Source organism: Bos taurus, chromosome 24, assembly GCF_002263795.3.
Source record: "Bos taurus isolate L1 Dominette 01449 registration number 42190680 breed Hereford chromosome 24, ARS-UCD2.0, whole genome shotgun sequence".
Lineage (NCBI taxonomy): Eukaryota > Metazoa > Chordata > Mammalia > Artiodactyla > Bovidae > Bos > Bos taurus.
In genome coordinates this window covers 13,935,815-13,952,288 of record NC_037351.1, presented here as the reverse complement: position 1 = coordinate 13,952,288, position 16,474 = coordinate 13,935,815, and the positions used below count along the sequence as shown (strand labels likewise).

Genomic DNA, 16,474 nt, shown 5'->3' with positions numbered 1-16,474 from the left:
TTCTATATATTCATTAATGTGTGTAAGGGCAGGGGATATGGAGACTTAGCAACAAACATTGGCTCAACAAATGAAAAACCCTTCACCAGTACAATTTCTAATCAGCCCACTATACTTATAGTTTTCTAACTTTTCTAAGGAACCTGTTTTTAGAAGGTTAAAGCATCTCGTGCCTCTCACAGTTGGGAGGCTGTGAGCAATCACATTTGGCCAGACGAGCCTGTCAGGCAGGCTAGAGAACCTTCAGAGGAGTTTGTAGGTTAAAACAGTCTTATCACGCCCAGGAATTATTATTAACTGGAGCTCTAGGTTAACTCCTTCTCCCAAAGAGGTCGTGGGGGACAGCCCCCCGTAAAGTCAGAGGTGTAGGTAAGAGCACAAAGTAGTAAAGTAGGCAGGCTCTGGTTATGGGGGTAGACGCTCGAGGATTTCCAGGGGGACTCCTGAGGCTCAATCCCGCCTTTGCGTATGTCGAGCCTCCTTCCTCATGACCTTTGTCACGGGCGGAGTACCTCACTCTGGCCCCCAACAGGAAGAGTTTTCAAACCATTCTGAATGCAGCTAAACAGTAGGAAATCTATTAGGTGAACAGTTTCCAGTGAGGCAACAGTTTCTGTTCAGAAAGAGTACTTTGTTTTCTCTACAGATAATAAACAAAGTGAAGCCCTAGCTCCCAGTCTTATAAATGTTCCATCAAACTTAGATTTGATTTGTGTTCTCCCACTGTATTTCTGATTCACTGATGCAATAGCATGTGCTATGTCTATTCATTCTCTGAGGAGTAATTGTTTTTCCCATATTTACAGTCCACATATTACATATTCAGAAATACTCAAGGGGGGAAAGAGCTATTGATGTGGACTTCTGACTTTGGTAGATACGACTTTTGTGGTTGTAGCATGAAAATAAGGAAATAATTTCAAGGAGTTGACTTAAAATAATCATTCTTTTCTGTTGAACCTGGACAGAGTAGTATAAAATATTAATCACATGTAATAGTTTATATGCTTCTCAGTCTAAGCTTACCCTAACAAATGTATTAAAATATAAATTTCAGTTGATTGTGCTATTTCATTTTGAACATTTTGAATTTCCTTGTTCATCTGTTCCCTTTTTGTTGATTTAAACAGGATTCCTGCTATAGTTGAATCCTTAGGGGCCTATAATAATACAGACAATCCTTTTAAAATAAATGATGTCAACCTTTTAAACCACAGAGAGAAGTAATAGCTTCTAATCTGTTAAATGTTGAACATCAGGATCTATAAATTGTTCCACTTTTTTTTTTTCTATAGCTATTCCAGTATGTTGAAATTAAAAATAAACTTTGGCTGCTTTGACATGTTTTTCTATAACTTTTAAGACCTTTCAAGGTAATAAAGTTTATTTATCTCACAAAATGGGATTGTCAGGAAAGTAGGTAGCCCACTGCTGTCATCATACAATGGGTACCCACATAATTTTGTCTGCATTTCTACTTGAAAATGACAGGTTTTAAGGAAGTTCAGTTCAGTTCAGTTCAGTGGCTCAGTCGTGTCCGACCCTCTGTGACCCCATGAATCGCAGCACGCCAGGCTTCCCTGTCCATCACCAACTCCCGGAGTTTACTCAGACTCACATCCATTGAGTCGGTGATGCCATCCAGCCATCTCATCCTCTGTCATCCCCTTCTTCTCCTGCCCCCAATCCTTCCCAGCATTAGGATCTTTTCCAGTGATTCAACTCTTCACATGAGGTGGCCAAAGTATTAGAGTTTCAGCTTCAACATCAGTCCTTCCAAAGAACACCCAGGACTGATCTCCTTCAGAATGGACTGGTTGAATCTTCTTGCAGTCCAAGGGACTCTCAGGAGTCTTCTCCAACACCACAGTTCAAAAGCAGAAGTGCATGAGTGCTTTGTAGAATCTTCTTACTGCTGTGAACGGAGTTCAGAAGTGACTCAAATCTTGGTCTTCTTGTCTTAATCTAAGTTTATCCTTCATTTTGGAGATGACAGTCATTTTTATTTTAGATGGACTTGCCCTTTGTATCAGAACTTTGGCTTGAGTGATTTTGAGAGCTGTTTGTTATGTGACCTTTATCACATGGCTGTAGCCATTGTGTTTACTTGGTAGTCAAGGGGACCTGAACAAAGCAATGGAGCCTGTATATCACGGTCATCTGTATTGCTCGTTTAGAAAGGAGTTGCTGTGTAAATACAGGAAAAGACAATGAATATACTAACGTGACAAAGATAGTAAAGACTTTAAAGGATTATTGTTGTTGTTCAGTCACCAAGTAGGGTCCAACTCTTCACAACCCCCAGGACTGTAGCATGCCTGGCTTCTCTGTTCCTCACCTCTCTTGGAATTTGCCCAAGTTCACATCCAGTGAACTGGTGATTCCATCCATCCATCTCATCCTCTGTCACCCTCTTCTCCTTTTGCCTTCAGTCTTTCCCAGCATCAGGGTCTTTTCCAGTGAGTCAGCTGTTCACATCAGATGGCCAAAGTATTAGAGCTTCAGCTTCCACTTCAGTCCTTCCAAGGAGTATTCAGGGTTGACTTCCTTTAAGATTGACTGATTTGATCTCCTTCTTGCTTTCCAAGGGACTCTCAAGGTGATGGAGATAGTAAAGACCTCACTATTCCATACTGAGACTTTGCTACCTACATACTAAGGTGATGGAGATGGTAAAGACTTTAAAGAGTTATTGGCTTTTTTAAATTTTATTTTAAATTCGTATGTGTCCTGTGGCTATAGAAGGACACTTATGAATCCTGTGGTTTTCTTTGTTCAAGATTTAAGAATGCTTTCTTGAATTTTTGGTTTTGAACTATTGTCAGGAACATAAAGTAAATGTAGTTTCATGGTTTAGTTTTTCATACTGCTTTACAGAAAATTCTAGGTTATGCAGCTCTGAGGACTTCCAGATCACCTGTTACTATGGTACAGCATGGCACTGGGAAGTCAGTAGGAGAAGGCACTTAACTTTTACCAGCCTTTAAAATATTTCTGTGTATAAGACTATATTGCATATGTCAGGGCCCACTAAATATTTTTTAAGATACAGAATCTGACATCAGGTTTTTTATAACTTCTGAAGGGAGCTAGGGAGTAAGTTGTGAAACAGTGATGAGCCAGGTAACATTATCAGCAGAAGTTGTTGTGAGAGGCCGTACCTGTTCTGGGACGTTAGAGAAGAAGGAAGTTTTTAGTGTTTAAGAGTTCTGGGAAGTGATGGAGTGTCCCTGTGTTTGAAGTGTGGATAGAATCAGGAAGGGTGGAGGCGGGAAGGTATTTCAGGACAGTACTATAACATGAGCAAAAGCACAAAGTAGGGTAGGGGAGTCGAGCTGACTAGAGTGTGAATGCATTAACTGGAGACAGTGGAGGTTGAACCAGAAACTTAGGGCCCCAGAGAGTTGTTTTTAAATAGAAGGACCCATGATGGGACCCATCATGCCCCATCATGGGGCATGATGAAGGTAGTTTAAAGAAGAAAACTTTAGGATGATTATATTGATCAGTAAGGTGTTTGTCTTAGGGTTAGAGAAGCTGGGTGAAAGGTATCTGCTGATTGATTCCAGACAGGGCTGGCTAGTAGTGAGAACAATTCCAGGTGTTTGAAATGGGCGAATGTGGCCTAGGCTTGGCTTTAGATCTAGAGGCCCCAAATTAAACACAAAGTGCTAGGAATCGTTTTAGGTAGGACCTGTGTTCACTGGTTTGGTTACAACCTCACTTTTTTCTTTTTTTCTTGTATTGAGGTGATCCAAACTGTAGCCCAAATGACAGAAATGTTGATAATGCCTTAAATTGAGAGAAAAATCATTCATTTAGTGTGATAGCTTCAGTTTTACACATGTTCAGTTATAAATGACAAGCAGTTTCCTGAAAAGGGGATCTACTGCTTGAAAACTAGGGTAGATGAATGTAAAAGCAGACCACCTTAAGTATTATGTCCAGGCATGGAAGTGCTAACTGTATAGTGCAAACAGATAAACTCTCTGTTCTCTTGAAGCTTACCTTCTAGGTGGTTGAATATTTCTTTCTGGACATAGTGTAAAGGAAAATAGTAAGCCCTGTGATTTGAGATTTGTGAAGTACTATCAGTTAAGGAGGTTAAGAAGTTTCATGTGGTTTTTAAAAGGTCAAACAGTGTGAGAGAGTAAGATTACTAGAAAGAATTCTGACCTTGGAGCCCAGAATCCCGGATTCTGATTTCAACTCTTCATTCAACTTAATTGCATCACCATGGGCAAGATACAACCACCTCTAAGTTTGCAGTTCAGTTCACTCGCTCAGTCGTGTCCAACTCTGCGACCCCATGAGTCACAGCACGCCAGGCCTCCCTGTCCATCACCAACTCCCGGAGTTCACCCAGACTCACATCCATCGAGTCATTGATGCCATCCAGCCATCTCATCCTCTGTTGTCCCCTTCTCCTCCTGCCCCCAATTCCTTCCAGCATCAGAGTCTTTTCCAATGAGTCAACTCTTTGCATGAGGTGGCCAAAGTACTGGAGTTTCAGCTTTAGCATCATTCCTTCCAAAGAAATCTCAGGGCTGATCTCCTTCAGAATGGACTGGTTGGATCTTGCAGTCCAAGGGACTCTCAAGAGTCTTCTCCAACACCACAGTTCAAAAGCATCAATTCTTAAAACAAGCAAGTTTCAAACTGTACATCATGATCCATTTGAAATAAATTTTAAGGCTCACAGTCTAGCTCACAATCTTGTGTTATTTAAAGAAAAACGAAATAGAACAATAACAAATATTAACATATTATTCATAGAATATTGCTTTGTGAATCTTTTTTCTGCGTTATGCGTCCACATGCACACATGGGCTCTGTGCAACAAGTACTGATATAAAATGCATGTCAGTATGGCTTGTTCCAGTAATAACAACTGAAAACACTGGATTAGACAACCTCTAAAATCTAATCCAGGTCATTGTTCATATAATTAAGTGAATTGTATAAGCAGTGTAGGTTTAAGAATATATTTATATTTAAATTTTTTAGCTCTCTAAAATCACAGTTTTATGATGGAAACATTGAAGATTTTATATGGAATTTCAAGAAATGAAGAAATTGGGTGGGAAAGGGAAAGTTAATAAATTTATCTTTTGGACTTATGTTAATGAGAAAAGCTTCAGAGTTTTTTTTTTTTTTCCCCCCAGAATAAGAGAGCCTTATGTAATACCAAAAATATTACAGAAATTTTTTAAATATTTTTGTTCATGAGTTACTTGGTAGATGTGTGAGCTTATATGATTTCTGAAGATGTTAATGTTCTATGTACCTCATAAAGAATTAGGAGAAAATGTTCATTTTGATCCCAAAATTTTTAGAAAATCTAGGATATTTTACAAATTAAGGCATCCTTTTACTAATTTATCTTTTATAGAAGGTTTTGTGTGTTGTTCCCTTCATTTTCAGATTTTAAAAGAGTGATAATAAAATGTTACATTACTCATTATTTTTGCAAATGTGGATTAATCTTTTAATGGAAAGGCATAAATAAAATGAATCTGTGTTTCATTTCACACTTATATGAATGACTTAACCTGTTTTTAAGGTATGTGATAGTGGAATGTGAAGATCAAGATACTCAGCAGAGAGATCCAAAGACCCATGAAATGTACTTGAATGTCATGAGACGGTTCAGCCAAGCATTGTTGAAGGTAACCATTTAATGTATGGATTGGCGTATACAGTCCATGGGCCCTATCTGGCCCATTGCCTGTTTTGGTATGGTCTATGGACACGACTGAGCGACTCATCTGATCTGATGAGCTAAACATTGCTTTTTGTTTTTAAATAATTGGGAAAAGTCACAAGAAGAGTAATACTTTGCAACACATAAAAAATATGTCAAATTCACAAGTCAGTGTTCATAAGTAATATTGTATTGGCACATAGTTATGCTCATTTGCTTTCATATTGTTTGTGACCACTTTGACTACAATAGGAGTAAATAGCCAGAATGGAAACTCTGTAGTCAGCAACACCTAAAGTAGTTAATCCTTGGCCCTTTATAGAAAGTTTGTTGACCCCTAAGTTAATGAAACAAACCTGTTGATGCAACCAAAAAAAACCCAAATCTCTGCTCTTTTGTTTCACTCTCTGTTTTCTATTTTTATTTTTAAGACTAAGTACATTTACTTAAATCTGGCAGTGATCATATTGCAGATACTTTACATGGACACATTTTCTAGAGATCTGTAGGCCTTTTTTACCTGGTGTTCTTGTGATTGTTAAGGCAATGTCTCAGTTCAGCCAGCAGAGGGTGCATGGGCCATGAAAAAAAACTCAACAACATTACCTGATTTGCTGTAGAAACATTTGCTTCATAGCATATTTATCTGCTGTTTCATGTTCCATTTAAATTGTCTTGAAATTTAAATCACATCTTATTGAATTCTTTGACCAAACTTTTTTATAGTTCTCAGAGCCCATAGATTTGCTATATCTAAACTGATTGGAAAATAAGCAGTTGGTCCTCTCTTCTAATCTCAATTCTGTCACTAATAGCCTTTGTCATCCTCTGAGGAAATTTTGGTCTCTTTGAGATTAAATTTCAGTCTTTTAAATAAAAATATATAATTGCCAAGCTGCTTCTTTCAGTGTAATTGGAGAAATTAAATGAGAAAATATTATTTTATAATATCTTATGAACTGAGAATTACTACATAAGACTTCATAGCATTGGTTTTTATGGTTTTTATTTTACTAAGCTAGCATATTATATTGCTATCTGAGAACTTTTTTTTAACGATTTAATTTGTTGCTTGAAGATAGTATTGTTTTACTATATGCCCAGAACATTTTTGAAGAAATTATAAACGTCCAGATATGTATTGAATCAGTAAGTGAATACACTTTGGGTCAATAAATTCTGTCTTGTCACACAGTTGCATGTGGGAAAAAACGTGCAATTTTTGATAGATGAGTATTCACTGACGACTCACATAATTTTCAACTGTAGAAGAGTTGGTGTTTAAGATAGCAGGCTTCTCGTTATCTCTGAATCAAGATAATTCTTTTTTCAGTATTACTTTGTGTTGAAGTTTGTAGTTATTAAATAATAAATAAAGGTCACCCATGCTATTGAAGAAACTCTGATCATTATGCTATATAGAATTAACTTTTCTTTCCTTTGAATTCCTTCAGGGTGATAAGTCTGTCCGAGTTATGCGTTCTCTGCTGGCTGCACAACAGACTTTTGTAGATCGGCTGGTGCACCTAATGAAGGCAGTGCAGCGTGAAAGTGGAAATCGTAAGAAAAAGGTAAACCTTCCGGCTGTGCTTTCTGTTTATGCTTAGAGGTGGTGGTTTAGTCACTAAGTCATATCCGACTCTTTGTGATCCCATGGATTGTAGCCTGCCAGTCTCCTCTGTCCATGGGATTTTCCAGGCAAGAATACTGAAATGGGTTGCCATTTCCTTCTCTAGCAGATCTTCCTGATCGAGCTATCAAACCTGGGTCTCCTGCATTGCAGGCAGATGAACAACATTAGTCTCACTGTACATCTTCACCAGAACTCTTATGTGACCAGTAGATCTCAACAGTGGGCTTAAAATATTCAGGAAACCATGTTGTAAACAGATGTGTTACCATGCAGGCTTTGTTCTTAATTTAAGAGCAACAGTTGATTTAGCATAACTCTTAAGGGCCTTAGGATTTTTGAAATGGTAGATAAGTGTTGGCTTCAACTTCAGCCCCTAACCAGAGCATCAGCCTGCCCTTTGAAGCTTTGAAGCCAGGCATTGACTTCTCCTTTTGAGCTGTGAAAGTCCTAGATGACATCTTCTTCCAATAAAAGGCTGTGTCATCTGCAGTGAAAAATCTGTTGTTTAGTGTAGTAGCAACTTTTGTTAATTATTTTTGCCAGATTCTCTGGATAACCTTGCTGCATCTTCTACATCTGCACTTGCTGCTTCATCTTGCATTTTCATGCTATGGAGATGACTTCTTTCCTTAAACCTCATGAGCCAGCCTCTGCTAGCTTCAAATTTTTCTTCTGCGTTCTCTCACCTCTTTCAGCCTTCACAGCCTTGAAGAGACTTAGGGCCTTGTTCTGGATTAAGCTTTGGCCTAAGGGGGTGTTGTGCCCGGTTTGATCTTGTATCGAGACCACTAAAACTGTCTCTGTATCAGCAATAAGCTTGTTTTGCTTTCTTATCATTTCTGTGTTCCATAATATCCTTCAAGAATTTTTCCTTTGTGTTTACGGTTTGGCTGTCTGTTTGGCATAAGAAGCCTAGATTTTGGCCTGTCTTGGCTTCATCATGCGTTCCTCACTAGCTTTATTATCTCTAACTTTTGATTTAAAGTGAGAGGCATGTGACTCTTCCTTTCACTTAGACACATAAAGGCCATTGTAGGGGTTGTAAGTTGGCCTAATTTCAACATTTTTGTGTCAGGGAATAGCAGAAGAAAGAAGAAGGACAGCTGGTCAGTGGGGTAGTCAAAACACTAGTAACATTTTATTGATTAGGTTCTGCGTTTTATATGAGCTTGGTTTATGATGCCCCAAATCAATTGCAATAATATTAAAGATCACTGATCATGGATCATCTTAAGAAGTATAATAATAGAAAGTTTGGAATATTGCAAAAATTAGCAAAATGTGACATAGAGACACAAAGTGAGCAAGTGGTGTTGAAAAATTGGCACCAGTAGTTTTGCTTGATGCAGGGTTGCTGTAGACCTTCAATTTGTAAAAAATGCAATACCTGCGAAGCGCACCAAAGTGAGGTGCAATTAAATAAAGTGTGCCTGTTATAGTATAGGAGTGGTTAGATCCTGTACTGATTTTGTATTGGATCCTATTTTATGAGTTTATATACATTGATTGAGGTGCTGTTATTATCCCAGTCATGAGGAAAAGTAGGTAATGGGAAGTTAAGTAAGTTGCAAGATGTCCCCAGGTAGTAATTGTTGGAGTTGGGGTTTGTACCCAGACATTCTGAGTCCATATTTTTATATACAGTGTTTCCTGGCTCTCATTTTAGAATCTTAGCATCTTAGAATGCAGTTTATTTGGCATGGAAAGAACCTCGAGAGGTTACTTAGATGGGAATTCTTCTGAGAAAAAGAAGATCCAGAGTGATTCACCCAAGGTTACAGAACTGGTGATAATAACTGGCAATCTGTTCTCATAACCAGTACATTGATCTTGCTGTCAGTGGGGTCAGGTTTCTACCTAATGAAAACAGATTAACATCTGTTCTTCAAATGCTATTTTTCCTGAACAGTTGCCCAAATGATATGAAGGATTCAACTTGATATCTTCTCTTTACCTAATCCTATAATTGGAAAATCTTTCTTAGTGACCTTTGTAAAACACCAGAACACATTTTGCTGTTGTTCCTCAGAATTGTAAGAGGAAAGCAGAGAGGAAAAGGTGAAAAATTGAGTCAGAAATTTAAAGCAAGGGATCTAGTCCAGCAGAGATGTATGTGAGGAATAATGTTAACATTATAATAGTGTTAATAAGGTCAGGGAGGAGAAAATAGACTGAAGAGAAACACATTTTTATTGAGTTGGCATTTTCTTTGTTTTTGAGAAGAATTAAAAATCCTGGTTAAATTCCTACTGCCATTCCTCCTGGAGCCCTTCTCCCTAGAGGTGCCCGTGTGAGAAGCAGTGTGATCCCAGTGCTCACAGCAAAAGCATGCCTGTTCTCGTGACTGTCAGTTTGTTTAAACCACACTTTGTTATTATGTGACTCTTCTATTCACCACATGCATGAACCTCTAGCTACACCTCAAATTTTGGCAGTCTGGAAGATGACTGCTTCCTGGAGATACCACTTACAGTCCCTAAAATACATTTTGTATTTGCCACATACTGCAGAACACATTGTTTTGCCTGTGTTTGAAATCAGACAGTCCCAAATGTAGTGTTAACATTGGCTAAAACTCTTCTCAGACATTTTTTCATGATGATAAGAAAAGGCAAACTTGGTTTTTATTTACGTAGTTTTACTAGAAACAAGCCCCCACATTTAAGTGCAAGGCCAAGAGGATGCTCCACCACCATTATTTGCGTTATTACCAGGAATAATGAATTGGCTACAGTTAATAATTTAAAATCATATGTAATGCTTTTCCATCCCTCATAATGAAGTTGGGAGAGACTTGTCTTGGTGAGTCCAGCAGTGGTAAATGTGTCGCAAGGGAATCCATGAGTTAGGTTTCAGATGGTAAAACAGATACTAATACTGTTGCTACCTTCTTTCCTTTGCTGATGTCATTTAGGAAAAATTCTCTTGATTCAAGTCTTTGAATCTAGATGTTTGAGTTCTAATAAAAATACATTAATTCCACATTTAAAAACAAAGCTTTTATTTTAAATATTAAGTATTATCTTTCACTTCATAATTCTTTAGATTATAATATATATTCTGTAAAAATATATTGCATGCCTATTGTGTGCCAAGCACTCTTTTTAGAGTCTGGGATACAGTGGTGACTATAAAAACCCCTACCTTTATAATGTAAGGAGCTTACATTCCTGTTGGAGGAAAAAGTTAACAAAATAAGTAAAATATATTATATGCTATATAGTGTCTTATGCTATTGAGGAAAATAAAGCAGGAAAGGGGGATAGGTAGTGCCAGGTTCAAGTGTTAAGGCAGTGGTTCATTTCTCAATGGAATGATCGTGAAGGCCTCACTAAGAGTTGACATTTGAACAAAAACCTGAAGCAAGTCGGGGAGCACACCATGTGAATATCTAGAGAAGATTGTCTCAGCAAGAGGAACCGCAAGCACGAGGGCCCTGATGTGGGAGCATGTGTGACATGTTTGAGAAATAGGAAGAAGTGCAGTGTATTTGGTCAAGTTTTCTCCCCTTGAAAACAAGCTTACCTATTTAAAGAATGCTAGACTCACAAGGTTTCCCAAATGGCGCAAGTGGTAAAGAATCTGTCTGCTAATGCAGGAGATGCAAGGAAGATGGGTTCCCTGGACAGAGGAGCCTGATGGGCTACAATGCATGGGGTTGCAAAGAATTGGACAGACTGAGCATGCACATGTGTGTGCGCACACACACACACACACACTCTCTCTCTCTCTCTCTCTCTCTCTCTCAATCTCTCTCTCTCTCTCACAGCTTTCCAAGGAAATAGATTGTCCTTTTGAAATTGAATAGGTGGGCTTGGTCTAAACATTATAAATGCTGCTAAGTGAGAAAAGTGTTTCATCCTGACTTGAACTGCTCAGTTTCTGAAATCTTGGCTTAATGCAGTCTGTATGTGAGCTAAAGAAAATAAATAAATGATTATAAGAGTTGAGCAAGCTCTGGGAGTTGGTAATGGATATGGAAGCCTGGCGTGCTGCAGTCCACAGGGTCACAGAGTCAGACACAACTGAACTGAACCTTGTATCTTAGTAAAAGTTTCATCAGACAGAATCAATGAATAGTAAAATATAGGGTCCAAGTTCCTCCAAGTAAATTGAGTTTACTTTTTAAACCCAAAATACGCAGTGAAACAGCTAATGAAATTCTTGCTTAATATCTGGTCATGTGAAATTAAGCTTCAAATGGTCTCTTTGTGACTTCACAAGTCCTTTTAAAGCAGAAATTATATCTTTAAGTTCAGCCTGAGAATATCCCTGATTCTCAGTTGCAGCAAGAGAAACATATTCCCTGACCTCTGAGAGTCCAGCATTTCATAGGTCAGGGGATCGTGCCTTACAGAGCATGCTGCTGTTATTGTCAGGTGGATTTTAAGTGCTTTTCTCTCACACTTACTAACTCCTTTATGTTAGTTCACTTAGACTTTTATGGTGCTTTGCAAATATTTTAAAGTTAATGTTGTCGGTCTTTTACATCCTTACCATATGCTTTAAAAGCCACTTTTCCATTTTAACCTAATTAGTACTTTATAACTTGTTTTCCTAGAATGAGAGACTACAGGCATTGCTTGGAGACAATGAAAAGATGAACCTGTCTGATGTGGAACTTATCCCACTGCCTTTAGAACCTCAGGTGAAAATTAGAGGAATAATTCCAGAAACAGCTACATTGTTTAAGGTAATTGTGGTGGATCTTTGATATCTATGACTGGAGCTGATTCTTTAAAGCTGAATCAGAGACTCTACGTTTGGGGGAAAAAATGCCTTTTATTTATCAGTGTGTTTTAAGATCTTTTTGTAATACCTGTGGACATTTTTATGTGAAATGTATGAAGTATTTTTATATCACTGGGTTTTTTAATGTTTAATTCTTTGAACTATTTATTAATCAGAGCCACACCTGTCTTTTCCCATGTAAGCTTAAAAAAATAAATTGAATTGCACACTTAGGCATTTACTTTATAAATTCCTGTGGTTAGATAAGAATTCCAGTTACCCTTTTATAAAATTTTTCAATTTGGTATCTGTTCCTATGACTTAAATATTTTCTCATCTTTTTAAGTGATAATTCTCTTTAGTCCATAACAGCATGTGCCTGGCTTTCTTTTGGCTGGCCCCCACTTGAATAGTTAGAAAGGACTGGAGGCAGCTGCCTTCTCTAAGCAGACCAGAGGGCTGAGATCATTCCTTGTGAAGCTTCATTGAGACATGATGTCATAGGTTGTCTGATTCTAGGGTTGGGAAAGGGGGAAGTTGCATTGGAATATTACTTTCTTTTGGGTAAGAAAGGCCTCATAGATCTCTCCTTTGGATATATTTTAAAAAGGGTATGATTACAATAAGAAATAGTTCAGATTTTTTTTAAGGGTGTGATTTGAAAGGCCACCTATGGCAGCCCAGCATGCACAACCGCAATATGTTTCAAAAAGCAGTACTTCAACCTTACTGCATGTTATGGACTGATAGTGTCTATTCTTCTAAAAATTATTCTATTGCATCAGTTTTTAAATGTTGTTTGCAACCTGTTCAGTTCGTTTTAAGACTCATTGAGTTATAAACCTGCATTTTAAAAAATACTGGTTATAGGAGAGAGAATACAAGTATTTCTTAGTTCATGCCAGAACTCCCAAATAAGATCTAATATTCTCATTCCCTTAGGACTAACCAAGAACAGTGTTTTATCATTTTTTTTAATTAAATTTATTTATTTTAATTGGAGGCTAATTACTTTACAATATTGTATTGGTTTTGCCATATATCAACATGAATCCTCCACGGGTGTACACGTGTTCCCCACCCTGAACCCCCGTCCCACCTCCGTCCCCATACCATCCCTCTGGCTCATGCATCCTGTATCCTGCATCAAACCTGGACTGGTGATTCGTTTCTTATATTATACATGTTTCAAAATGTTTTATCATTTTTTAGCAAACAGGATGAAAAAGAATATTTAAGACATAGAGCCGGAGTAAAAGTGCGATATGAGAATCTGTCGCCATTGTTAGGTAGATTCTGGATCCATTTTTTTCCTTAAATAATTTTATAATTATGTAATAATACAAAGTATAGATGGTCAATAAGATATCATGGGATATCTTTTTAATCCTAATGTTCAATTCTGAATTTTTTCTTCTAGCCTTTATTAAATAAGTGGACATTCTTGAAAATTCTGAATTGGAGTTTAGGACTAATGGTTCTAGGGCATTTACTGCATAACTCTAGGATTATAATTCTTAACCATTTGGGGGTCATGAGTTTAAGAGTCCAATGAAAGTGATGGATTGGATATTTTAGAAAGTTACCTGGAATGCTTGTACATACACTGAAATGTCTGCACAGAATTGTAGCAGAATCTGAATTCTTGTTTGCCCTTCTATGAACTCCTTAGAGCTGAAAAGGTTATGGACTTAGTTTTCAGTATTTTTAAACAGTATTTTGTTAGACCCTAGCTTAAGAACAAAAGCTAGGTCTCTGTGGGGAGTGAGCCCCTTAAGGCACTGGGATTAGTGCCTAGTTATCTTTAGATTGTCATATGTTTACACTAGATTTCAGATGTACTCTAAATTTCAAAATCAGATCCAAATCGGAGTAGGGAAGTTATAACAAAGAACATCTTGCTTATCATTTATCTTTAGGAATTTTGCTTCCAGTTGTTTTCTTGAGCGTTTGTGAGTAGGGTACAGGGATAAAATATATTTACCCTGAGGTGATCAAAGGATACTACAACTATTTGAAGTTTTAATTCACTAAAGGTTGTAGTTTCTAAACTTACATTCTTTGAAGGATTTTTGATGCTTTTCCCCTAACATTTTATAGTGAAGTTTTCAAACATACAGCAAAGTTGAAAGGCTTTCACAGTAAACAACTATATACTCACTACTTCTGTTCTGTTAGTAACATTTTACTGTACTGTTTTTGTCACACGTCTGTTCATCCCTCTATCTGATACTTTTTATGCTATTATTTCTCATGGTCTATAGAAATTAATATTATTATTTGCTTTGTCAGACTCATTTCTTTTCTTTAGATTATTATAAGTTTCTCCACATTTCCATCTTATATAATTTGAAAATAATATTTTTATTTTCAGAGTGCTCTTATGCCTGCACAGTTATTCTTTAAGACTGAAGACGGAGGCAAATATCCAGTTATATTTAAGCATGGGGATGATTTACGCCAAGATCAACTTATTCTCCAAATCATTTCACTCATGGACAAGGTGAGCATAACCTTATGTTGGTAGGGAACATGTTTTCATTTCAGAAATCAGTGGATTAGTGGATAGGCTATGCATGGATACAGAATTACATGTACCTAGAGTTATATAACATTCAGGTACAATCCTGGAGAGCTGAACAATCTCCATTTGATCTTGAACAAATGGAGTTGTTATTGTATTACTGCAGATGGCTCTTAAGATGAGTATAAAATGAAACTGCATGTGTTCCTTTTTATAAAAACTTTTTCACAGTTCTTTCAGTGTTGGATTTAGTAATTTTCTTCCTCTTAGTCAATTAAATCTTCTTTCTTAAATCCTTTTTCTGTCCATGGATTTTAAAGAAACATATTTGTCTTCATTTCCTTATTTGGAGTTCTAAAATACTTCATGACCAGTAAGGCCTGCATAAATCCTTAGGGGGAACCCCCTATCAGTGAAAACTGACAGTGATTTAAAACAAGATAAAGAGATGTATTAAACTGCTATAATACTTACTACAAAACTATTTCATAACATTTTTTCATTTGTTTAATATGACTTTTGATCTTAAGCTGCTACGAAAAGAAAATCTGGATTTGAAGTTGACTCCCTACAAAGTATTAGCCACTAGTACAAAGCATGGTAAGTTTATTTTTTAACAATTATTTATTTCAGTGTCCAATGAGTATATTTTTCTTTTTAAATTGGAAATTGTTAAGAACATTAGGGATTGAACTCATTTGTAACACTGAAGACTAGTCGGGCCTTCCTGGCTATCTACCTTCCCTCCTTCCCTTTCTTTTTATACCTCTTGAAATCATTAAACAGCATATTTGGGAGAAAAATGAGAACCTTTATGATATATTTCTTTGGATTCAAAACTGTTTCCAAACCACAGTAGTTTTCTCCTGTGGTGATCTGTATCTGAAATTATTGTTTTTGTTATCTTTCAGTTACTAAGTCATCTTCAACTCTTTGTACCTTCATTCACTGCAACATACCAGGCTCCTCAGTCCTCCACTATGTCCTGGAGTTTGCCCAGATTTGTGTCTATTGAGTCTGTGATGCTACGTAACCATCTCATCCTCTGCCGCACCCTTCTCCTTTTGCTTTCAATCTTTTCCTAGCATCAGTGTCTTTTCCAGTGAGCTGGCTCTTCACATGAAGTAGCCAAAGTATTGGAGCTTCAGCTTCAGCTTCAGCATCAGTCTTTCCAATGAGTATTCACAGTTGATTTCCATTAGGATTGGCTGGTTTGATCTCTCTACAGTAAAAGGGATTCTCAGGAATCTTCTCCCACACCATAATTTGAAAGCATCAATTCTTCGGAACTCACCCTTCTTTGTGGTCCAGCTCACATCCCAACGTGACTACTGGAAAAACCATAGCTTTGTTTATATAGACCTTTGTCTTTGATGTCTCTGCTTTTTATTACACTGTCTAGATTTGTCATAACTTTCCTTCCAAACAGCAAACAACTTTTAATTTCATGGGTGCAGTCACCATCTGCAGTGATTTTGGAGCCCAAGAAAATAAAAACTGTCACTGCTTCAACGTTTTCCCCTTCTATTTACCATGATGTGATAGGACTGGATGCCATGATCTTAGTTATTTGAGTGTTGAGTTTTAAGCCACTTTTTTCACTCTCTTTAACCCTAATCAAGAGGCTCTTTAGTTCCTCCTCACTGTCTGCCTTTACAGTTGTATCATCTGCATATCTGAGGCTGTTGATATTTCTTCTGGCAATCTTGATTCCAGCTTGTGATTCATCCAGCTTGGCATTTTGCGTGATGTACTCTGCATATAATCATTATTGAGAGTTACTAAAACCTAGAAAGGCTTTGTATTGTGCCCTGCTTATGCAAACCACTCATCAGATGCTGTTGCTTTTATTCATTGATTTTTTTTTTTTTTAATATATATG

General features: G+C 37.2%; 1 protein-coding gene across 1 annotated transcript in view; it reads left to right on the top strand.

The window, feature by feature from the left end:
• Window positions 1-16,474, top strand: part of PIK3C3 (phosphatidylinositol 3-kinase catalytic subunit type 3) — a 164,464-nt gene that overhangs the window by 90,046 nt on the left and 57,944 nt on the right. Inside the window, 5 exon segments of the mRNA NM_001099067.1 lie at window positions 5,564-5,669; window positions 7,159-7,275; window positions 11,899-12,030; window positions 14,443-14,571; window positions 15,123-15,192. Of these exon segments, the coding sequence (NP_001092537.1) occupies window positions 5,564-5,669; window positions 7,159-7,275; window positions 11,899-12,030; window positions 14,443-14,571; window positions 15,123-15,192 (554 nt within the window).